Source organism: Scatophagus argus, chromosome 21 (assembly GCF_020382885.2).
Source record: "Scatophagus argus isolate fScaArg1 chromosome 21, fScaArg1.pri, whole genome shotgun sequence".
Taxonomy (NCBI): domain Eukaryota; kingdom Metazoa; phylum Chordata; class Actinopteri; family Scatophagidae; genus Scatophagus; species Scatophagus argus.
The window spans coordinates 1,243,920-1,268,030 of NC_058513.1; the positions used below are offsets into that span (position 1 = coordinate 1,243,920).

At 39.8% G+C, this 24,111-nt stretch overlaps 2 protein-coding genes across 11 annotated transcripts in view; both read left to right on the forward strand.

The window, feature by feature from the left end:
- The window catches only part of mtr (5-methyltetrahydrofolate-homocysteine methyltransferase), a 32,516-nt gene extending 20,856 nt beyond the window's left edge, over window positions 1-11,660 (forward strand). Inside the window, exons 24-33 of the mRNA XM_046376531.1 lie at window positions 380-500; window positions 1,534-1,615; window positions 1,940-2,038; window positions 3,097-3,172; window positions 3,354-3,509; window positions 5,095-5,294; window positions 5,714-5,914; window positions 5,999-6,191; window positions 8,336-8,448; window positions 9,192-11,660. Of these exons, the coding sequence (XP_046232487.1) occupies window positions 380-500; window positions 1,534-1,615; window positions 1,940-2,038; window positions 3,097-3,172; window positions 3,354-3,509; window positions 5,095-5,294; window positions 5,714-5,914; window positions 5,999-6,191; window positions 8,336-8,448; window positions 9,192-9,281 (1,331 nt within the window). The 3' untranslated portion in view covers window positions 9,282-11,660. The remainder of the gene's footprint in view (window positions 1-379; window positions 501-1,533; window positions 1,616-1,939; window positions 2,039-3,096; window positions 3,173-3,353; window positions 3,510-5,094; window positions 5,295-5,713; window positions 5,915-5,998; window positions 6,192-8,335; window positions 8,449-9,191) is intronic.
- A 505-nt stretch (window positions 11,661-12,165) lies between these two features.
- Window positions 12,166-24,111, forward strand: part of ryr2a (ryanodine receptor 2a (cardiac)) — a 155,302-nt gene continuing 143,356 nt past the window's right edge. For all 10 annotated transcript variants that reach the window (XM_046378163.1, XM_046378170.1, XM_046378167.1 and 7 more), the window contains exon 1: window positions 12,166-12,400. In XM_046378163.1, the coding sequence (XP_046234119.1) occupies window positions 12,353-12,400 (48 nt within the window). In that variant the 5' untranslated portion in view covers window positions 12,166-12,352. The remainder of the gene's footprint in view (window positions 12,401-24,111) is intronic.

Below are 24,111 nucleotides of genomic sequence, written 5' to 3' on the forward strand. Positions count from 1 at the left end.
TATATATGTTCAAAAATGATCCAAACTCTAAATTACAGGTGATTTTTGGCTTTGAACATTGAATGCAATAGCAATTTATTTTGTATGTTAACATTATTTTAGAAAGCAACCAATTTAATCAGATTTTGTTATTTGCTAGACGATCAAACTCAAACAAATAGAGGAAATAATTGTACTATTCTCTGACCTCTGTCTTCATTGTGTTAAACCTATACCCATTTCAGCCTGTGCAGCTATCTGACAAATACATTCATAGTTTGTTTGGTTCCAAATTATGACCAGTCACAATTATTCAAATGGCTGTGGCTGTATTCATGAAATGAATTCTTTTATAACAGCAGCACTAATAAAGAGGTGTTTGTTTGCTTTGTTCCTGTAGATATCATTGGCTTGTCTGGTCTCATTACCCCCTCGCTGGATGAGATGATCTATGTGGCCAAAGAGATGGAGAGACTGGGGATTACAACGCCGCTGCTGATTGGAGGAGCCACCACATCAAAGTAACACACACACACAAACACAAGGCCCAACTGTACTGATCAGATAACATGTACGGCCCGGTTTACACGTGGCGTTTAAATGTGTCTTGGCTGATCTGGACACAAGTGGACAGCTCTCAGTACAGATGTCAAAGCACGCCAAACACACTGAGGTCCACTCACTCAGACTCACATTCACACACATTTTTCACACTGGCAAATATTGTTCTTAAATTGTACATTTATTTATTAAGTTTGGTTAGTAATTTCTTTGCAGATTCAGATTATAACCACAAAATATAAACCTACTGTTATTAACAATTTTATTTATTTACTTTTTTTTTTTTTTTTTACTTTAGCAGCAGTCGGACAAAAGAAACCCCACTGATACAGATAATCCAAGAAATGCTAAATAGCACATCTGATAATCTCTAGCTTCACATCTTATATTGGTATTTATGTGGTGTTGTACCTTCCATCCCATTATCCTGACAGTTACTCTGTGTTTACATTAGTTACAGTGTGATGGGACAACACTACAGCAGTGGGGTAAAGAACTTAAATCATGGTAATGAAATTATTACCTAATCCCATGCTGCATAAAAAAAAATCCCTCTCAAGGTGATTGAAAGGCTTCTCTGCATTGACAGCTGTTTGGAAGTCAGTGTCAGTTTAATGAGAGAACTCAGTGCTGTCCAGAAGCTGTGGACGCTGTTTGAGGTGGGTCAGGTTCTAATAAAACCTGTTTGATCCTCATAAATCAGACCAAATCAGATATGTCTTCAGTCAACAGACTAGTGCTAGTCAGTGTTCATATGATGATACAATGACAGTAGTCACTAATTTGAGCAGTCCTGTGGATCCTTACCTTTTTAGTAGAGCAACACTGGATGTTACAGCTTTCGGAGAATTAACTCTTTGCAATTGTGGAGAGAATCATATCCAGCTAGAGAGCTCCTGCCTGGGGCCAAAAGGCTAAATAAAATTCTGAAGGAACACTTAAGCCTGGTAACTTGTCTTTATTCAGGTCATTTGTGTGTTTTGTGTTTCATAGGACACATACAGCAGTGAAGATTGCCCCTCGCTACACTGCTCCTGTTATCCATGTCCTAGATGCCTCCAGGAGTGTGGTTGTGGTAAGAATATCTTCCTGACATTGCTGCAACTTTTTCAGCATGGATTTCACTTTTGATTAAAAACCCAAAAGCAACCGTCTGGCCTGTAGAGAACCCCATAGCACGAAATGGAAATGCATTAAGCAAGAGGCTGCGCTTCAGTATCCCACTGAGACAAAGTAAAAACATGTTGTTGTTGTTTTGTTTTTTTTTTCTTTTTAAATTGAATTCAGATGTTAACATATTTGTTTCCTAAATACCTTGACTGCTCCGAATGAGTAGAGGAACAGAACTCTCATTGAATTGGATGATCAGAGAATTGATATTAGTTTTCCTGTTTGTCAGTGCTCACAGCTCCTAGATGAGACACTGAAGGAAGAGTACATTGAAGACATTAAAGAAGAGTATGAGGAGATCAGGCAGGAGCATTATGACTCCCTCAAGGTAAGACTGGCAAGTGGAAACTCCCAACAGGGGCACTAGAACAGATTTTACACTTCTGGGTTGAGGCAATAAACAATTCTCGTCTATTGCCTTTCTTGCAATTTCAAACAGGCTTGGACATTCACTTCTGAAGTGGACTTTTTTAAAAATTAAATTTAGCAGCCTTGTGCATACAAAATGAAACTTAAGTGCTAGAACTGGAAGCTTTTGAAGGAATTATGTAACACAACCTACTTAAAGGATAAGTCTGTATTCTTCTTACTGTCACCATTTAAAGCTCAAAGCCATAATGTGTTACTCTGGTTCATAGCTCCTTCTGACTTCTCCACCCTGTCTGTGACATACACCTCTTAAAACAGCTCACAGTTTCATTTTCTTTAAAAAAAAGACTCCTAAAACAGCTACACACTGTAGTTTTTTAAACATTTCTCAAACATTAATCAAAAAGTGCATTTGACTGGGATTATTTTTAGGTGCAGATGGGTCTGAGCCAAAATATACTGTTGTGTGTGTTCATAGTAATGAAAGAACATTTAGTGCAGCATTGTTTTTACGCAACAATGAAGCCTCATGGTACAAACTAAGAAGATATATCAGGCTTCGATGTACACACAGTACTAGTTAATAGGATGAATGCATCCTGCTGATTTGACATGAGATTTGCTGACAATAAGAAAAATATAGAAGATCAGCAAGGTCTTTTCTTGACATACTCAGTATGTGGTGTGCCTCTATTTACAAAAAACCATTTTGTTCCTAAACTGCCACAAGTGTTCCTGACAAGTGAATATAAACTTCTGACCACAACTGTATGTCCTGCCATTTTTAAATGAATCACACATGGTTGAAATGATAATCTTCCTATCCTAGTCTTAAATGAGCTGGTATTAGTGATATCGCTTGCTTGAATGTAGTTCTTTTTAACAGTTGGGTGGTGCAAGTCTTGCATATGCATTTTTATGCTGGGCATGTTGAATTGTGATGAAAATCGCAAGATACCTAAAAAAAAAAAGCCCTCTTCTGACTTCATCATCCTCCATCTCCCTCTGTTGCCCCAGGATCGTCGTTATCTGTCTCTTTCCCAGGCTAGAGAGAAGGCTTTACATATAGACTGGCTGTCTCTACCCAGGCCAGGTAAATAAACTGAAGTTATATTCTACCACAAATACACTTGATGCAGTTTGTGTCAATATATAACATTATAGGTAACTGTTGGAACAAGTACATGCAGAGGATATACTCTAATATTTTGGTACAAAGAGGAACATTTTCTTTATGGACTTAAACAACCTCTTTATTTGTCCTTACGTTTCAGTGTGTCCTCAGTTCCTGGGCACCCGTGTCTTTGAGAGGTACGACCTGAACAGTCTGTTGGAATTCATTGACTGGAAGCCTTTCTTTGATGTGTGGCAGCTGAGAGGAAAATACCCCAACAGAGGTTACCCAAAGATTTTCAAAGACAAGACTGTTGGTACGAGCTTGACCGCTTTCAGGGTTTATCATAAGTCGGACTGCAAACATACTGCTGCGCCTTTTATTTGTTGAGTACGTAATTCACATTGAAATAAGAACTAAACATTTTCCTGTGGTCATTTTTCGTACATGTAAGTGTGCTTTGTTGTGATGATGATCTCATATTAAATGACCTATATCGGGATATGAGATTTTGGTCACATTGCACAGCCCCATTTCCAACAAAATCATTTAGTTCTGTACGTATTCTTGATCTTGTTTAAAGGTTCGTATCATTATTTACAAAAAGAAAAATCACCAAGAATTAACTTTTCAAAACAGATGTCGATGGATGTTAAATAAGCTACTAAACAGTGTAAGTTATGAAGAATTTTGCATACACTGTATACAGGTTTGATGCAGATGCAAGTGGCTAAATTACAAAGAGACAAAAAATAATGGCAGAAGTGAGTCAGTGGAATGACTTTCAGCCTTGTTCAGCATTTTAATGACAACTGTGTTCAAGGATTTCAAGGATTCAAGGAGTTTTATTTGTCGTTAGCACTATGTAGTGCAGTACATAGAGCACTGAAACAGCGTTCCTCCAGGTTGCTACATGGTGTTACATAAAAGACTACATATAAGTGAAATAGAGTAAAAATACAAAAGCATAAAAAAGAGAGTAAAAAATATAAATATATAATTAAAAATATGAAAAATAAAAAAAATGCACAGTTGTCTACAGTATATACACTGTAAAGCACAAGACTATAATACAATACAGCTAGACATTTAAGTATGTTTGTTAAAGTGCATGTAGCACAGAGGTATGCAGGTTATGGGTGGGCGTGTGTGTCTGTGTATGTGTATGACTGTGTCAGTCCTCTCACTGGGAGATTAGCTCTCTGATGGCTTGCGGAAAGAAACTATTGTGGAGTCTGGTGGTGTTTGACCGAATGCTCTGGTACCTACTACCAGACTGCAAGAGGGTGAAGAGTGTGTGTGAGGGAAGAGTGGTGTCATCCACAATGCTGATTGCTTTGTGGATGCACTGTGTGGTGTAAATGTCTGTGATGGAGGCCAGAGGGACTCCGATGATCTTCTCAGCTGTCCTCACTATCTGCTGCAGAGAGTTGCAGTCCAAGACGGTGGAATTCCCAAACCAGGGAGTCGTGCACCTGCTCAGGACACTCTTGATAGTCCCTCTGCAGAAACTAGTCAGAACAGGAGGTGGAGGGTAGGCCTTTCTCAGGCTTCTCAGGAAGTAGAGATGCTGCTGGGCCTTTCTATTGATGGAGCTGGTGTTGAGGGTCCGGGTGAGGTTCTCCACCAGGTAAACACCAAGGAATTTGGTGCTCCTGGTGATCTCCACAGAGGATCTGTCGACGGAGCATTGTCACCCTGATCCCTTTTGAAGTCAGCAACCATCTCTTTTACCTTGTCCATATTCAGAGACAGGTTGTTGGCTCTGCACCATGCTGCTAATAGTTTCACCCCCTCTCTGTATGCTGACTCGTCGTTATTTCTGACGAGACCCACCACAGTCGTGTCATCAGCAGACTTGATCATTTGTGTCTCATCTTAGTAACGTTGTCTGTCTCCAGGTTTGGAGGCTCAGCGAGTCTTTGATGACGCACAGCGGCTGCTAAACCAGGTAATTGACAATGGCAGTCTGGAGGGCCGGGGCCTGGTGGGTTTCTGGCGGGCCCAGAGTGATGGTGATGACATCAAAGTGTACAAAGATGATGTCACAGTGCACAGAGACACCAACCCCGTCGCCACGTTCCATGGCTTACGACAACAGGTGAGGCTGTGCAGCAGTTGCAGTTTATTTTAGTTCATTGTTCATTCCATGCTGAACACTATTCACCATTGGTGTGTAACATTAAACTGGTAACCATCTCATCTCTGGTTGGGTGATGCGGACCATATTTTTGATCAAATATCTTGATAACAATATTACAATGATATTGAAGGGGTGCTTTCACAAAACAGCTACACAGTGAGATTTTTTTAAATTAATAATCATAATAATCATCTAGTCTCTTATCATATTGATATAAAGTCGATATATTGCCCAGCCCTAGTTTAGATTAGATTAGATTAGATTCAATTTTATTGTCATTACACATGTACAAGTACAATGCAACGAAACGCAGTAGTTTCATCCCTAGCATCAGTAACAAATTTCTTTGTGTGTGTGTGTGTGTTTGTGTTTTGCAGGTGGAGAAGGATGGCTCCAGTTCAGAGCCCTACCTGTGTTTGTCTGACTTTGTTGCCCCTGTAGACAGCGGTGTGGCGGACTACATTGGCATGTTTGCTGTGGGTGTGTTTGGAGCTGAGGAGCTGAGTCAGCAGTTCCAGGCTCAGGGAGATGACTACAGCAGCATCATGGTCAAAGCCCTGGCTGACCGACTGGCTGAGGTACAGTACTTGCAGCTTCCAGATATCGCTGCTTGACTTGCAAGTGTTAGTGTCCCACTGATGCCGACTGCTTCTGTCCTCCAGGCCTTTGCTGAAGAGCTTCATGTTCGTGTTCGTAAGGAGCTGTGGGGCTACAGCACTGATGAGGCTCTGCAGGCCTCAGACCTTCACAGAGTTCGATACCAGGGCATTAGACCTGCAGCTGGCTACCCCAGCCAGCCTGACCACACAGAGAAGACCACCATGTGGAGCCTGGCTAGCATCCAGGAGAAGACTGGTGAGAGCACCAACCAGTTCACTGTCATTTCTTTGTAGTCTTTGAACAGTAAGAGGAATTGACATTTTTCAATTAAATTGATTTTTGTTATCTTTTCAATCATACATTTACATATACTTAACTAAGCATAACCAGTTCAATGTTATGCAAACCGACTGAGGAGGAAGGGAGTTAGCATTATGTGGTGAGTTAGCATGTACTACAGTTGAGAGTTGTTAAACAGTGCCAATATATTACCTTGACCAACATCCACAGGAGAAGTATCATAATTGCATGAACTGTAGTAACCTGGTTGCTGCAAATTCATGTATACTACACATACACATTTACCAGGTCAGTGATCAGATTGCTATATTAGATATGCAAAAGACAAATGTAAGTTTGCTGGCATATGCCAGAGTTTCACAAGTCGTTGGCTGTTTAAATTGTCTAGTTGCATGGAAGTTTTAGGCATCGGTGCATAGACTTGCGTCCTCCCCAATACCTAATCCAGCATTTTAGGCACTGGAACAACCCTCATATTAATTTCTTCATATGCTGGATATCAGGTGGGTTCAGAACTGTTCAAGGTGGTAAACAGTGATTGTTTAGATTTTTGGTTGTTTCTGTGCCCGTAGCTCTTGGTTGTTGTGCATTTCATAATGGTAGAACTTGTTAGAACAATATTAACATAGGCCAAATATTACCCAAAAAACAAATTGGTGTCTACCAGTATTGCCTGCAGGTCTTCCTTTCAGGTCTCATAAAGCTTGAAAGCCTAGTACATGGTAATAATTGAGTGCAGCTCGGATGTAACAACATTTTTGATCAACTCGGATGCTCTCTCATTTGTGTTTTTGCTGCAGGAGAAAAGATGACAATTTTCAGAGAGGTCTTATTTTGAAAATCTGTGGGGTTGGCCCTCCTGTGTTGGGCCATGTCTCCTCAGTGTACAGGTCACTGCAGTTTTCACTACACTGTATCGCATATATGACATTGCTTAACTGAAGACCAGTTGCCCCATCTTAAGCTCTTCTATGAAATTGAGATGGACCGTAACAGGCAGACACACAATCGAGTGGAATAACAGAAAGTATTCATTCATAATTTAAAGGCTGAATAAGGAAACTGAATCTTTCATCGTGTTCTCATCTTTTCCTTATATTCACTTTTAATTTATTTATAGATAGCAAATTCTGCAACTTTTCGACAGCAAATTCTACAACTTTTTGCTGGCAGTCTCTAGAGCCAGAGTCATAGCCCAGAGCTTCTCGATGTTCACAATAGCACATTATTTCTGATACAATATGTATAGTGTGCTGTCTTGTTGGACACGTCCCAGCGTGGAACAGATGGAAGGTAGAAGTTTGTATTTCCATGTAGGTTGCTGATGGCAAAACATCAGGCCTGTGTCATTCTGTGAGGTAAAAAGCAACATTGATTTTGAGCCACATGATGAATGATGTCTGTTTAAATTTTATTTTATGTTGGATCAAATGACTAATGTGAAAAGGGTCATGACATCCTCTATTGGTCAACCTCTAGTAACTATATGCGCATAAATGAATAACATCGCTATTGTAGTGGCTTAAAGATGACAAAGTAACGCAAACGAACATTAAGCCACCGTGGGTTTCTGCCCAAGTTCTACTTCTGACCTATTTTACTACAAACAAGGACAGGTCATGTGTGGCATCTGGTCTTGTTGAACGAGCTCCCAAAAAGTCCTGCAGTCAAAAAAGTTTCTAACACATGGTTTACGTTGTTTATTTTGACTCAAACCATGATTCTTTTCCTTAATCTGACCAAGCCATTTTTATGGGCTAAACCTATAAAAATAATAAGTAAGTTACATCCAAAAATAAGTCATTATTGACTCTTGGTTTTACATGGACATGGACCTGCTGTGGTCTGCTGTGTGAAGGTCCTGTATTTGACTCGTTCATCCACCACAATCCCTTCCTTATGTGGACTTTGTCTTTCTACTCTGTCACATGACATCCTAAAGCCTTTCTGGCAGAAAGTTTTTTAAAGTCTCAACGTTCTCTTTTTTCCTTATTTAGCAATGTGTGTGTGCCTATGCATACATATGTGTTAATGTGGTTATATATATTTTTTGGCTATGTGCATATGTAATAACAATGTGTGTGCGCGTGTGTGTGCAGGTATTGGTCTGACAGAGTCCCTGGCCATGACGCCTGCTGCCTCAGTGTCTGGACTTTACTTCTCCAACCCTCAGGCCTCGTACTTTGCTGTGGGAAAGATCACCAAGGAGCAGGTTCAGCTAACCACCGACTGATTTATGTTGTTTATGTTCATGACACATCCCAATTATTATACCATCATGTTTAGCGTTTTATGAATTCCTGGTTGACTTTGAGCAGATTGCCACAGAGTGGTTAACAGAGAGAAAAAAAAATGTAAATGCAACAATTAGCATTACTTAATAGGGTTACATTATACTGGTAGCCTTGGAGAAAAATATTCTTACCTTGATGATAACAAAGTAAGACATAAAAACATCTGAATTCAGTACTCAGCAAGCAAAAAAAGTTACTTTGAGTGCATTGTAAAGAAAAAAGTGAAATAATAAAATATTATTCTACCATAAAATTTTCAAATAATCTCAGCCAGCACAGATAAATACAGGTCAACTGCTGCCTCTTAGCATCAAGTAACTTATTAAAACTTAACTTATCAGAAACATAGTTACCTAAGATGAAAAAAAAAAAAAGCATCTTTGGCAACAGTTTTTTTGATGTGCACTGAGTTTTTATGGAGGGGGAGGGGTTTATAACCCATACTGCAGCCAGCCACCAGGGGGCGACACAGACACTCTCTTATCTATAGAGACTATAGAGACTCACACATAGCTCATAAATAACACAAAACAGAGCAAGGGTCCAAATTGTGGTTTTACTTTAGGTTCTAACAAACTTTTAATGGAGAATTTCTAACAGAGAGAACTAACGACACATAATCAAGCTGAACTTGTATTTTCTGTGCTCTTTTTGTCTTCAGGTGGAGGACTATTCCTCAAGGAAAGAGATGAGTGTGGAGGAGGTGGAGAGATGGCTGGCTCCCATACTGGGTTATGACAGTGAGATGTAGACTGTGACTGGACCTTAGATGGATGAGAGTAGGGTTTACACTGTACTCATTCCACTGCAGCTCACAGTTTCTTCCTTTCACTGACATAGCATATCACTTACTTATGTAGAAGCACACTAGGCCTTATGCTTTCACTCAGCATTTTTTATTGTGCATTTGCACATTGCATTTTGTTTTGTTTTGGGTGTTATTGCTTTAATGTTTAAGATATACTAACAAGATAGTTCACCATTTTGAAAAATGTGCTTACTTGACATCTATGTAAGAGTGAAATGAGGACATTAAAAGATTAATATCAGTCTCATTTCTGTGTGTTAAGTACAGAGATGAGGTCAGGATGTGGTGGACCCCGCTTGGCATAAAGAATGCCTCATAAGTTAAAAAGCATACCTAGCAACACGTCACTGATTAACATATACACAAACAGAATTGTCATTGAACAACAGTTCATCCATGTGTTCGACACAACTGGTTAATATGTGTTTTGGTTTTGGCCTCCATACACACCCAGTGGTACCAAATTTGGCAAGGATACTGTGAAAAGAAGTCTGCATGTACAGTCACTGCACCTGTCTGTGACTGTGACACATTTTGGTAGATGTATCTTTGAATTTTGTGACGAAACAGGCTAGTTTCCCCCCTACTCTAAGACTTTATGCTATGCTAGGCTATCCACATCATGACTTCAGCTCTGTACTCAGCACAAACACTTGAGATTGATATGGATCTTTCCATCTCACTCCAGGACAAAAAGTGAATGCTGAAACACAAAGAGCTTTAGAAATTTTCTCCAAAGAAAGAAAGCAACAAATGAATATAACTACAGTCAGAAGACATCGGATCCAAGAACCATTAAAAAAGAATCTGCTCTTACATTTAGTGCCAACTTTCAGGTAAATTTTCTTGCATTGTAGTATGGACCACTTCACTCACCCCTCAAAAAATACTGAGGTAAGCATAAATAAGTATAAATAAAACTTTCTTTAGCTATTTTAATATGTAATTCATATCAAATCCAATATGTATAAAAGGAACTACAGAACAACCGCACCGTTTACTCTGGACACGTGGTTTATGTTGTAAATGTTCTTATTGATTTCACTGAACTTTTAAATTTATATGAGGAAGTTAGTTTGCATATTACAGATTGTATTTGTTTTTAATCATGATGTAAAAATATGATTTTACAGTTGTCATGTAAATATTTTCACATTATCAACAGTTGCATGGTGGCTGTGGTTTTTCACCATGCTTAAAAGTTACCCTGTAAAAAAAAAAAAGTCTTGAATGAATGAATTATGTCACTAAGAGTGACAATAATGAAAAAATATTTTAATTTGATAACCCTTTTATTATTTCTCTTCTAGTGTTGCTAATTGTATTCAGCCATTATAGAAAATGCTGAAAATACACTTCAACCTCCAGACATTTAAACCTACAGCAAACGGTTAATTTAACCTTGTACCACAGTTTAACCATGTTGCAATATCATGTGTAACTGCAACAAGACATTCTTTCATTATTTGAATGGCAGGTTTCCAGTGTTGTATTGGTTTGGTTAGTAGAAAATTACTGATCATTCATTCATTTTGTAATTTATAAAAAAAAAAAGAAAAAAGTGCTTCACTTCCAAATGTCACTGTAGTGACTTAGAAATGTGAAAGATCTGTACATTAGGACACGTTTATAGATAATATAAATGATTTTTTTGAAAGGTATTCAATCACATATTTTTTCTACATCCTGCAGTTTTCCTGACAGTGAGGAGCAAAGCAGGAGTCCTGGCATCTAATTACTTGAATGCAGTTTAAATTCTGCCTTGATAACTAAACAGCTTTTAGCTGGAGGTTCCTTAATCTCACTAGAACAAACAAAATCAGTTACAATAAAAGATAAGCTTTTTTTCAGTAAGTGTACTTGCTCATAAAGACTTAAGAGAACAAAGCAGTATTATGAAACCTTAATCTTTGAATGATTAAAGTGGTAAAACGGATTACGTTTTCTATCAGTGTCCACTTGTTGAGATGTAAAAGATGTATTAAAAGATGTATTATTATTGCTATATCTGTACTATACAACACATCTGCTTATTCCATGATCCTGACAAATCTCCACACCAGCAAACAACCAGGTTAAAATTGCAAATAAGTTTCTGTAAGATGCAAACTAAAGTGTGTTTCACATGTGTCTTAAACTCCCCAGTGTGCCACAGAAGCTGATTTCAGTTAGGGTTCTTGGTCAGTTTACATGAAACTTTGATACTTTATCTGTTTTATTTTCTTACTTTAGAAAAATAAAAAGTTGCAGATAAATTATGGTGGCATTGTAAAACAACATTTGAACGCTGCTATTTTGTTAAAAATAAATAATTTCAACGTATTTTCTGTTCGTCTTTCTCTGAGTTTATGTTACCTATCCACCCCGAAAAAAAAATATATTGTTGTTATTTAGGGGCAATGACTTTACAAAAAAATGGGAATTTACTGGTCAAAGATTCACACTCAGCCATTGAGAACAGGTTTAAAATGTATTCTTGATATGATAACCTGTAATGATGTCATGATGATGTCATCTGGGGGGGTTAGCTCAGTTTGGGCTAATACATATATACATATACAAATACATATATAACAAATGGACGTATTTAACAAATATGTAGCTGTATATATGCATATATATATATATGGTTATAAAATTCACAAAGAAAATATTGAAGATTTAATTTGATACATAAAATTTAAATGAACATAAAGTTTAAGAGACACTTTTTGGTGGACTCCTGACTTGGTATGAATACGGTAGTTGAATTGACATGTTGCTGTTGATGGCGGGAATCAGCGTTCATACACACCGGCCGAGAGAGGGGGTATGGGGTAAACCTCCGAACGAGCCGCCTGCGCGCGCACACACAAACCCTCACACCTGTGCGGCTCCTCCCTCGCTGAGCGCGCGCTGGCCAATGAGACGCGAGCTCCACAGTGTCTTGGATTTTGCCGTCTCGAGCACCCCGTACACCCAGCCTGCACTCCACACGCAGATACAGCACGAGCATCTCCGTGTGAAAGCTAACCATGGCTGAAGGAGGAGAAGGCGAGGATGAAATCCAGTTCCTGCGAACTGTAAGTTATTTTTATGTTGCTCACAAGCCGAGTGTCGGCGCTGTGCTGGCTGTTACTGCGTCTTTCTGCTCGGCTCTGTGTGTGTGCTGTGGGCAGGGAGTTTACCGCATTAAGGCTGTCAGCTCCTCCACATACTAGTCATTAGTCATTGAGTGTGCATCATGCTGGCAGAGGGCTGAAAGAATGGAAAAAAAGGTGTGAAAAACGAATGGCTGAAAGAGAGAAAGGAGAAGAGGGGAGCTAAATGAAGGCGTTTGTTGTAAGCAGTGTAGCTGTCATTGTCTCGGAGAGAGGAGTTGAGCAGCATGCAGACTGTGTGTAGTCGCTGGTGTTGGGTGTGTGTGTGTGTGTGCGTGTGTGTGTTGGGTGGAAGCGGGGCGCAGTGCGGTGCAGTCTGACAGCATGAAGCCTGCTGCATCTGCCTCACTTCACTTCAGTTAGCGTGTACACTGAAGCAATGCCACGGTCCCCTGTGCCTGTCTCTGGCCATTAGGTGTCATATCAAGTCAAACGAGCTTGTTTGACGTGAGATGAGCTGTTGCTTTTCGGAAGTCACGTGTGAATAATCACACGTGAATTCACTGCACCTGAGTAATTTTTTTTTAAATTTTTTATTTTTTTTAAAGAAAGACGTCTAAATCTCCACACAATGCCATAATATAGGCTGCAAATCAGTATATATGTAAATTATTATGGAATATAAACTGAAAGCCTCATTTGTATCCTCCTTATCTGTCAGGGCTGAGATGATTCCATTGTTACCAGTGCAGTTTTCCTTGTTTTTAAAATTGTCAGCGTCAGTATATTGACAGCCAAAGGAAGGTTACTGCAGCGATACTGAGATGCCATGACTTGATTCCAGAAAACTCTTGCAACAGTTGAAGGGATTATTATTGGAATTTGGGGCCGCTCTGATGCTGTAACGTCCACGTCCAGCTGCATTTTTAAAGCTGCAACAATGAATATTTTTATTAATAATAATGGGTCAATAAGCTACTATGTGTAATGTGTCAGGTGTCTCCTGTAGCGAGAATTCATATCAACGCTGCTGTTCTTCTCAGCTCTGCAAAGCCCACAACTTTACTGTTTGGTTCAGTCTTAATGCTCTATTCAGCATGGTGTCTGCCATAGCAGAGGTGTATGTTTGTCTCAGGATTTGGTGGAGACCAAACCAGGCATGAAAGGAGAGTGACTATTGTAATTGCATTCTGATGAGCTGGACACCATCAGGATTCAACTGAATCATAATGCTTCTGTCTGTTTCATGTGGGAGCCATTGGGTGCCATATGAGCTTTACAAAGCTGCAATATGTCAAATGTATATAATTTTCTCTTATTTTCAAGTTCACCTTGTGAAGTGTTACCCTGAAAAGGTCAAATAAATAAATAGATTTTAGAAAAATGACGCTATAAAGTTTTAAACTTTGAAATTTCATATCAGTCATAATGCGCTGCGACTTTGCAGCCCAAATGCAGGCCAAATTGAGCAGAAACATTCGGATGCTTTGAGCTGACGGGAATTATAGTCTGTTATTGTTTTTCTTAAAAACTGTAAAACTACGTTGTTTGAACTTCTCTGTGTAGTCTGCTGCCTTCAGTACCCAGAACCAGATAAATGGCGGAAAATGGATGTAAGATATTTGGAAACCAGTGCTTTCAAATATGCACCCTTTGAAATGATATCCATTTATTTATGCATGACTGTGAGACGAGGACAGAACTACTGCGGTGGAGGATCATGATTACTATACAGACTGGCTCCCAACAGGCCACCAGTAGCCATCTCAGCATGTGGTAGCCTCTGAGCCTTGGCTTGTAGTGTGATGTGCTGCACTGTTGGCAAATGCTGTCATCAAGCCTAGTTCTTCTACATACTGACTGACTGAGTGCTTGAATTATATTTGTGGCAGGAGGTTCATTTATAATTTGATGAACGGCGGCCATGGGTTTGAAGCCTTAATATTTGATTAAAAATAGAAATTTGTGGTATTATGTCAAAAATGGCATAGCCAGACTTATATCCACTTTTTGTTTTAGTGCTGTGCCAAAACTGGAGAAATGTCTGACTGAGTCATTATTATTCTGGTAGAATGTTATGGCTTGTTGCTCTTTCTTCAAACCGTCACAATCGTGCGGTGACGTGTGATGGAGTGGATTAATGCATTCATCCCATGTGCGGAAGGTTGAAATCCCTTCGTAGCAGTTACTCGGATTCGAGTCCTTTGCTGCATGTCTTTCCCTTTCTCTCACCCACCGTTTCCTGTCACTCTCTGACAGTGCTATCCGTTAAGGCATAAATAATAATAAATAATAAATAAAAATCTAACAACTAAAAAAACCCCATCACAATCATCTTGGGTGGCCCTATGCCCAGGATGAAAGCACAAGGCCAAAACAGTAAGGAGGAGTAGTGTCTTGTTAAGATGAAAAATGTTGAGTTAATTAATTGTTGCCTGTGAGGTTATGTAAAGTCTGTCAGTTTTGTCACAGTAAATAACCGTGGTCCATTTCTCAAAATTTACCTTGTTGGGCCCTTGTTGAGGGTACTAGGCCTGCAACGTCCTTTAAAAGTCTCAGATGATGGTTTGATGTAAGAAGGTATGGGAACTCTGAACAGATGTGGTGGTTTGATGCACGAGGTGGAGTTGTTTCTATAAGTGACTCAGTGTCGGTTCTACAGTACATCCCCAAATCCATTTTGTGTCAGCTGTGAAGTGGCTTAGGCCAGTTTAGGACAGTCTCAGTGACTTGAGTGGCCAACGTGTCACCGCAGCACCAGTGTCTTTTTCCGTTTCTATATCATTACTTGCTGGTATGTAATGTGCCGTAGTATTAGAGCTGTCAGTACATTGTGGTTTTGTAAGGGTGGCACTGATAGTAATTAAGTAACCACCTCAGAACATCATAATACTGTAGTGGAGCAGAGGACACAGAGGATGTGAGGGCCACTTCACAGGCACTAAACCCAGAGAAGGCACTGGAGATTCATTTTGTACTTTTAAAAATACACATTCAGTAGTTCATTAGGTGCAAGTGACTAACGTTCGGACATACACTGCATCTTCATCAGAGTCGAATGGTATTGGCAAAGACAAGAGCAAAAGACAGGAGCGTAGCAATACTCATTCAGCAGTACAGTGTGACACTGTGACAGCACAGAGAGGAAAAACTATTTAGTGCTAAGTTAAAGCCTATGAAGATTCTTTTCAGAGAAAAATAACCCCTCTTTTTTCATCATTATCATATGGTAATGACATGGAATGAAGACAGGAATACTCCTGTGCTCTTTGTAATATATTATCAGTGGGAAGGGACAGAGACATAACCTGAACAGGTTATCCAAGAGTAAGATGCATCGTCAAAAATCCACAATTTTGTCCCACCATATTTTCTCAGACCGTCTAGGGTTTACTGACTGATTGATTAAGCTTTTTGCCTCCAGTTAGGATTGGATGATCTGACGATTTAAGACTGAAATTCATCTTGAAGATGTCCACCATCTACTTTTGAGGTGAATTGTGAAGATTTGGTGGTCTGGGTCCTCTTATGTATGTTCCCAAACTTCACATAACCTCATTGACTATTCGATCCACACTATGTGAACAAACCAATAGAGTGATGTAGACAACCAGATGGCTATACGCCAGGCATGTCAAACTGGTCCACAGGAGGGCCGGTGTGGCTGCAGGTTTTTGTGCCAACCAACCAAGAGCACACCGTTTGACCAATCAACTGTCTGAAGACGGAGATCAGTTGATTAAATGAGTCAAGTCTGGTGTGCTGCTACTTGGTTGGAAAGAAAACCTGCAGCCACACCGGCCCTCCTGTGGACCAGTTTGACATGCCTGCACGCACTGGACACATTACTTCGTGTGGCTCTTCTTTGGGTAAGGTACAAAATCCAACATGTGTTATTGCTCCCAGCATAGTTGATGTTATATCTTGTATTTTTAGTATGTCTGATACCCAAGCATGAAATTAGTAATATGTACTGTAAGCACTGTGCACTGGGCTAGAGATGACAATAACAACACGACAAATAATGCTGGTGTTTCCTCTTCCTCTTTGGGTAAGGCAGACTAAACGCTGCAACGGTGAATTGCTGCCTTTTGTTGTTTGCAATTAATGATCCTTTTGACAGGTATTTATATTTTTTATTTAGTCCAATACAGTACAGATCAGTTTCTTGATGCTAGTCCAGCCGTCTATGTTTAGTTAAATGTACAGAGGAGAAACAGTTTCTCCAGCTGCTCTCGGGCCTTTGAACAGCTTTCTTCTTTATTGCCATGTCAGTGTTTCACCTTATTTGGTGACTTATTTTGTAACAGCTGGACTGCAAATTCCAGGTATCAGTTTAAACAGTACCCAGCCCTGTCATGAATATAAGACTGATTCAAATAAAGCCCCGGCTCACTCCACAGTTTAGATAAATACATTTCAAAGCCACTATTTGAGAATTTACTGTATTTCAACCAGCAATTGGACTGCAGTGGCAGTACCAGTGCTGTCTGCCTTTATCACTTCTATAATCATTCTCTATATCCTTGCATTCACAGCAGACCAATAAAAAGTCTTTTGCCATTTTCTGGCTGTCTGACATTCAAATGATATAGCGTGGTTTAAAAAAGCTGACACCACACCAGACACCAAATAATGAAAAGTTAACTGTTGAGTATGGAGGTGCACTGTCTGCAGTCCTGCTGCATCATCTGCTGCCCGCGTAGCACATGTCATATATATAGAATCTTTCTTTTCATATGTTTTTCATTAACATGAGGTAATGGGATACATTTAACAAATCATTTTAGCCGTGAAATACTGTAAATCAACATTTTTTTTTTTAAGGAATCGCATTCAGATATTTTTGAAACTTTAGTGTTTCACTTTGGGACCTACCTGTGCACATTAGATTTAATGTGTTTTGTCCAAACAGTTCTTAAGGAAAACAGACTATTTAGTGATCATAATCAGTACTATGTTAAACTGTGATGAAAGCTCTATTATTACTAGTAGTTTATATGCTAGTTGAACAAGCATGCAGCTCATTATTTTTAATTACCTCTTGCTATATCAATAACACAGGTATCTGTCAACAGTGTTGCTCCTGCCAATAATGCTTAGCTATACTGCCTCTATCTGCCTTAAGAATAAGGGCAATTAACTTCATTTACATGCAAGCTTTTGTTTCCCCCTTCTTTGTACACCTCCTTCTCCCTTCTGCCTCCTGTCCTCTGGTTCCAACCCTACCTTTCATCTTCCTCCACTCTCCCCTCCCTCTAATCCTGCAGCACTCCCTGCTAAGTGCCTTTGAATGCAGATCAATAAATGGTTACTGGTGACTGCTGATCTCTCAGCACAAAGCAAACAGCATGGCACCAGTCGTGTGTTTGTGTTCATTTAATCTCTGTTACAGAGAAATGCAGACTGGAGAAATGGACTGAACATAGAATTTCAATGGGGAAACCACTACAGGTCAATTAAAGGGACAGTGTACCTATGATCTGTCTTTTGATTATCAAACATTCAGCACCTTGCATCAGTTGTCCTGAAGTAAGTCATTATTAAGAAAAAAAGGTCTCAGTAACATTCAGTAATAATTAAAACTGATTTTTGTATTTTGCCTGTATTTTTGCATGTGATTGTGGATTATTTCATGTCTGTTTTTTCAGGTCTAAGTGTCCTGGCAGCAGGAACCCCAGCTTTTATACATAAGAAAATCCATTTTAAATTTTCTCTAGAACAACACGCAGGTGTTTTCTGCTCTTACAGCCCTCTGATTGAGCTACCTTCTCAGGAAACATGGTGGTTTGGGTTGAAATGACTGCTTAAAATTAGGGACTTTGATTGTCAAGGTTATAATAACAAACACCTGGTGAAGATAAAGGAACTGTCATGGTTAAAAGAAGGTAACACTGAATGTAAGCAGAATATAAGAAAAGAACAACATTTTGTTTGTCTGGGGTGAGGGTTTTCTTCTACTCGTTAATGTGGTTTCATCTTTTTTAGTCACTTGTCACCTTGTGACAAACATACACTCTAAGCTAGACATTTTGCAGAGCAGAAATCAACTTGTCAGTGATCTCTGGACAAACCACACCATTTGTAATTTACATTAACCCTAGCTCAGCATTTCTATGCTCCTATGTTATATCACCTGTTTGCAATAATGGGCCTGTGTGATTTATCTCTTTGGCTCTTTAAGACATTGCTGCTAGAGGTCTCTGTCATGGGTAACATGGGTTATATTGGCGCTGGAACTCATGACAGATCTTTTTTCTTGAGAAGACAGAGGTGAAGGTGAAGATTTTTACTTTTTTTCTGCTGCACAGGGTTACCTTCTCCTGTCCTGAATCTCTCTTCCACAAGTACTCACTTAAGAAACCTTACCCAAACCATCCCATTTTAAATGCTGATGAAAGAAACCACGTGTCAAATGATTTTGAGGAATCAGTTTGCACCTGAAAGCAGTGAACAATCTAATTTCACAAGTGACTGTACTGTAACTGCAGTAACTGTGATATTTGCTGGTATTAGAATAGTGCAGCGCAGTGCATAGATATTGTGAGTGAGGAATGGCTCAGAGACTGTGGTTATGAACAGCCATGCAGAGCTTGTTTGTGTTAGTATAAAACTTACTGTACCCATTCTGCCAGTTCAGCACTGTCCTAAATTCATCAAGGGAGCTCTGATCCCCATGTAAGGACATGCTGACTGGCCTGTGGAGCAAAACAGGTTTATATTAACATACACTGCTGACCCAGTATACAATTTAATACATAAATAAAAAGTAAGAACACACCTGCTGTTGATAAAAGCAGTGGAGGGAAGGAGAAGACAAAAGATGAAAATATAGTGAATGTTCTGACTGAGAATGAATATATTCAATACATATATTTAATGTTATATCTGTGAAGATACACCAGATGGCCAGAGGAGTATCAAATCTAGTGAATTTTTACCCACTAAACTGAAGTCTGATCATCCCAGCTGTACAGTTATAATGCGCTTCCAAACTGCACCTTTACTTAGCTCATATTTAAATTTGCAAGTAGAAAAAGACACACTTAAAAGTTATGAAATAACTTAATTACTTCATATACATGGTGTGTATGTATGTTTCTATAGGCACACCTTAGTTTGAAGAAAAAATCATTGTTACAATTGTGGCGATATTAAAGTTGCAGTGGTTCTCCCATGAGTCCGCTGTCCTGCATGGGCCATAATGATTTTTGTATAAAGTGTGAGGATGTGGATTGTTCCCTTTGCCCATGCTTCACTATTTCACCAACTTCCATGAAATAAGTGCCAGTAGTTTTTCCATTACCAAACTAAAAAGGCATAACCTCCCTAGAAGAGGTAATAACCAGTTGGAACTGAACAGACAAAAAAAAAAACAAACAAACAAAACAGTACCTCTGTGTTTCTCTTGTAACATTCAAAACAAAAAAGTGTAAATGTTAGGAAAGTTTTTCTTGGGAAAGGCAGTAAAATATTATAGTGAACTGTTGTTCAGTCACAGGAAACTCAGGCAGTTTTGTTTATCAGCAGCAACAAGCAGAGAATCACTTCACATTCAAACGAAACCAGAAAAGATTCACGTGTCACATCAGTGAGGTGTTCCAACAGCAACAGAGCAGCCGTCCTTACACACTGACCGCTACATACAGCTATGGCTTTATATAGCTCCTGTATCATTAATTCATCATAAGCACCTGTGCACCATCATGGCAGTGATGTCATCCTCATGAAAGGTAATCAATGATTTAGTTTATGGCACTCATATTGAAACAGACTGAACAAACTAAAGACTAAACTGAAAAGAACATGGACACAGGGAACACAGTGTAAATAACAAAATAAAACGGAACATGTTGGGGAAAATTCAGGATTACTGCAACACAAAGATATCAGTGGGTAAATCTGAAATAGAGTGCAAACATTCATTTTTCATGAATATTAAGACGTGCAGAAAACGCATGCCTTCTGTGACAGATATTGATCAGACTTCAGTAACAATGTAGGTGTTGTCTAATTTCTCATCACTCTAGTGAATAAAACACTGAAGGAACTTTTTTTGTATGGTATGCTAACATAATTAAATGAGTATTCAGGCCAGTCTGATGAAGTCATCTGGTGTGGTGCAAGGTCTGGTGATGGGGGTGTTGCATTAGGGGGAGAAATGGCAGCGGAAAAAGCAATAGTCCTCCATCAGCTGTCAGTGCACCACACACATATTCTCACACACGCGCACACACAAAGAAACTGATGAGCCCTTTTTCTCAGTATGAAAGTTTAATGACTTCCCTCCTAGTTTCATAAATGTTATGTCCTTTCTCTGAGCCACACAATTCCCTGACTATCCATCAACCACACACTACCCTGTGCCCTGTGCGGGCGTGTTTTAGCAGATCTACAATACAGTCTGTGAGTGTGTGTGTGTGTGTGTGTGTGTGTGTGTGAGAGAGAGAGAGAGAGAGAGAGAGAGAGAGAGAGAGAGAGAGAGAGAGAGAGAGAGAGGGAGGGGCAGAGGGGATCCAGTGCACTTTTCCTTTTGGTTTTAAGGTTGGTCATACCATATGAGTAAAAGAAGCATCAGTCAGCCAAATCAACGTCCTAATGTAGGTGTGAACCCAGACATGAAATTCATCATATAGCAGGTGAGTAGGTGAGTTTACCTTTAAAGTGAGGGTTTTGTCATTCAAACAGCTGAGTATTTGGCTCATGTTCGTATTGGCTTCATTCAGACATGTACGAGATCACCCTTGTTCTCTTAAGCTTCTCTGAGCAGCTGTATGACTACAGTTGTATGTTCAACACAGCCTGGAGCTCCAGGGATTCCCCCTTTCTGTACTGCAGTGTCAGTGCATCCATTCCTGAGGAAGAAATCAATCAGTCCCTTAGCTACTGTGCTGAAGAAAATCTTTCCTTCAGCACTGAGCAACGAGATGATCTGAAACTGGCTGATGTTCTTGGACTCCTCCTCTTTGGGAATCCACACTCCATCAGCGAACCGCCACTGCTGTGCGATTTTGCCTCTCCTCCAGATGATCTTGATGATTCTCCAGAGCTGGTGTAACAGCTTGGGGTAGCGTTTGTGTGGTGGTCTTATCATGATGTCACACTGGCCCAACTCCTGGTGTCTGATGGGCTCCCTAAAGGTAGAAGGAAGGTGCTGGTCAACTTGGACTGGCCAGGCATCCACTGCGTCTCTGCCCATGGAGCTGTTTGGTGAACCCAAATGGGTAATTGATGAAGGCTGCTTCCTAGCCCTCTCTCCCCCTCCTCCCGTGTTGCTTAGCTCTGCACAGTGTAAGGAGCCTTTTCCTCAGCATGGCCATAAGTTCCAGCAGCGGTGCATGCTCTTCTCTAACTTCCTTGTGCTGTTTCATATGGGCTTTCAGTTCTTTCCTGATGTTGTGGATATTTACTGCTCTCTGGTTCTTGGTGTAAGGTGTCTTGGCTCCCTTTTCCTCCTCCAAGCCAAATCTCTCAGCACCCATGCTCACAATTATGGTTGGCATCATTTGTAGTCTCCTTTCCACATCCTTTTTTTAGCTCTGTCTTCTAGCACCTTGTCTGTGTTTTTGTCAAATTTCAGCCACTCTGTTGTTTTGCAAGCTTGGGGCCACCTGATCCTCCTTCACTTGGTCTCCTTGCCCGGAGGGACTTTTTGCACCACATGGAAACTCCAAGCTCTCTTGGCTCCTCCTGTGTTTCATCAGGTACGGAACCTCTGCATTGTGGTGCTTGCTGTCTGATCCTTGTCTGATGGATCTTTAGGCCTCTGAGGTTCTTAAAATCTTGCCACAACAACATTCAGTACTTGTTGTCCTTTGTCCAGTGCTAATGGTCGGTAACCATATGTCTGTCTGTCCAGGGTGCTTACCGGGCTTTCCTGAGGTTATAGCTTCTGAAATCGAGCAGTAGCTTTGCTTGGGGTCTTCTTCTTAGAAGGTGTGATTAAGGAGTAGATTTCTTTATGATTTTCTTTCCCGGCTGCCATTGGTCTCTCTAGATGTCACCAACCTCTTCTTGGTTGTCAAAAAGCCTATCCCTCGTACTAACTGGTTTGTCCAGCTTGGCATGTTGTAATGATACATCTTATGATTCTCAGCTAGGGCACATCATCAGTGATGTTCCTGAGATCATTGGGTGTTTCAGGTCTTTTGAACATTTGACACTTCCCTCAGGTGACACAGCTGAGTTTGGTCAAGCCTCAACTTGTGCCCTATTGGCAATCTTCCATGGAGTGATGTAGTTGCAGTTAATTTTTTGGATGATCAACTAATTCATGAATTGACTAATCAATACTTTTATGTGTAAGTGACAAGGGTATTTATTGAGACATGAGACCAACATAGCGAATTGCCAACAGATTAACTTGAAGGGGTGAATCTCTAAAGGTGAATTTAGTGTAGCAGTAGTCTGACCATCTGTAGGTGGAAAATCCTCAAAACTGTAGCTTTTATGAATACTTTCTCCAGAAAACATGGGTGGCCATGCTTAGAATTGCTAAAAGTATCTGTAGGATGTTGTTTTTGTCTTAAGGTAGAAGTAATAGAAGTCAGTTACCACACTGACAACAGTGAAGTAACACGTATCACAGTGGTGTATCATTCTTTTCCTGCAAACTTTTTCTGTTTTTCTTTCTCACAGTCAGGCCTTTTGCCATTTTGTGACTGTCTGATATTTAAATCATATTGCATGTTTTGTTGTGTGTTCGGTTTAAAAGACAATAAAATTTCTGTTTCTGTTCACCTCTGTAACAGTGAAAGCTCTTGTTAAGGCAGTGAATAAATACAGGCAGTGCTTTCTGTCTTTGATAATCACAAAATAGTTGTAGCTGTTTCTGATCCCATTGTACTCATAAGCTACACATACTGTCATATGTGTAGGTGTCAGCTATACAGAGGATTTCATCAGATATGGCATGAAAAAATGAAATCTTATCAAAAGGCAGTTAAAGAGGCCAGAGTGTCATTTTTCTCCAACCTAATTTGAAATAATCTTTCAAATCACAGGATTTTATTTCAAGTCATTGATTCGGTCAGGAGCTGTGCAATAAATTTCAAGTCCCACTTTAGCCAGAAAGTCACCTCAGAAATCTAATAAAACCACCTGATCAGATTTTACACACCCACAGGGATATACACTGCTGTTTTTTTAGTAATTTTAAGAAATTCTCACTACACTCCTTAGAAGATATTGTGGCACACTCAAAGTCAACCACATGCATTCTTGATGTAATTCCCACTAAATTTCGCAAAGAGGTTTTTAATACTATCGGTCCCATTATTTTATTTATTGTAAACAGTTCCAAATCAATTCAATTCAGTTTATTTATATAGCGCCAATTCACAACCAAAGTTATCTCATGACACTTTCCAATTAGAGCAGGTCTAGACCAAACTCTTTAATTAAATTGTAATACAGAGAACCCAACATCCCCCCTTGAGCAAGCACTTGGTGACAGTGGTGAGGAAAAACTGCCTTTTAGAAGGCAGAAACCTCAGAGCAGACCCCGGCTCAAGATGGGAGGCCATCTGCCTTGACCGGTTGGGTTGAAAGAGAGGGAGGGAGAGAGAGAGAGAGGGAGAGAGAGAGAGAAAGATTAGACAGACAAAGAGAGAGAGGCAGAGGGGGTGGGGCGTGAGAAAAGGAGCACACAAGCAGAGATGCTTAGCAGCAGTAATAATACCACAAGTATTGGA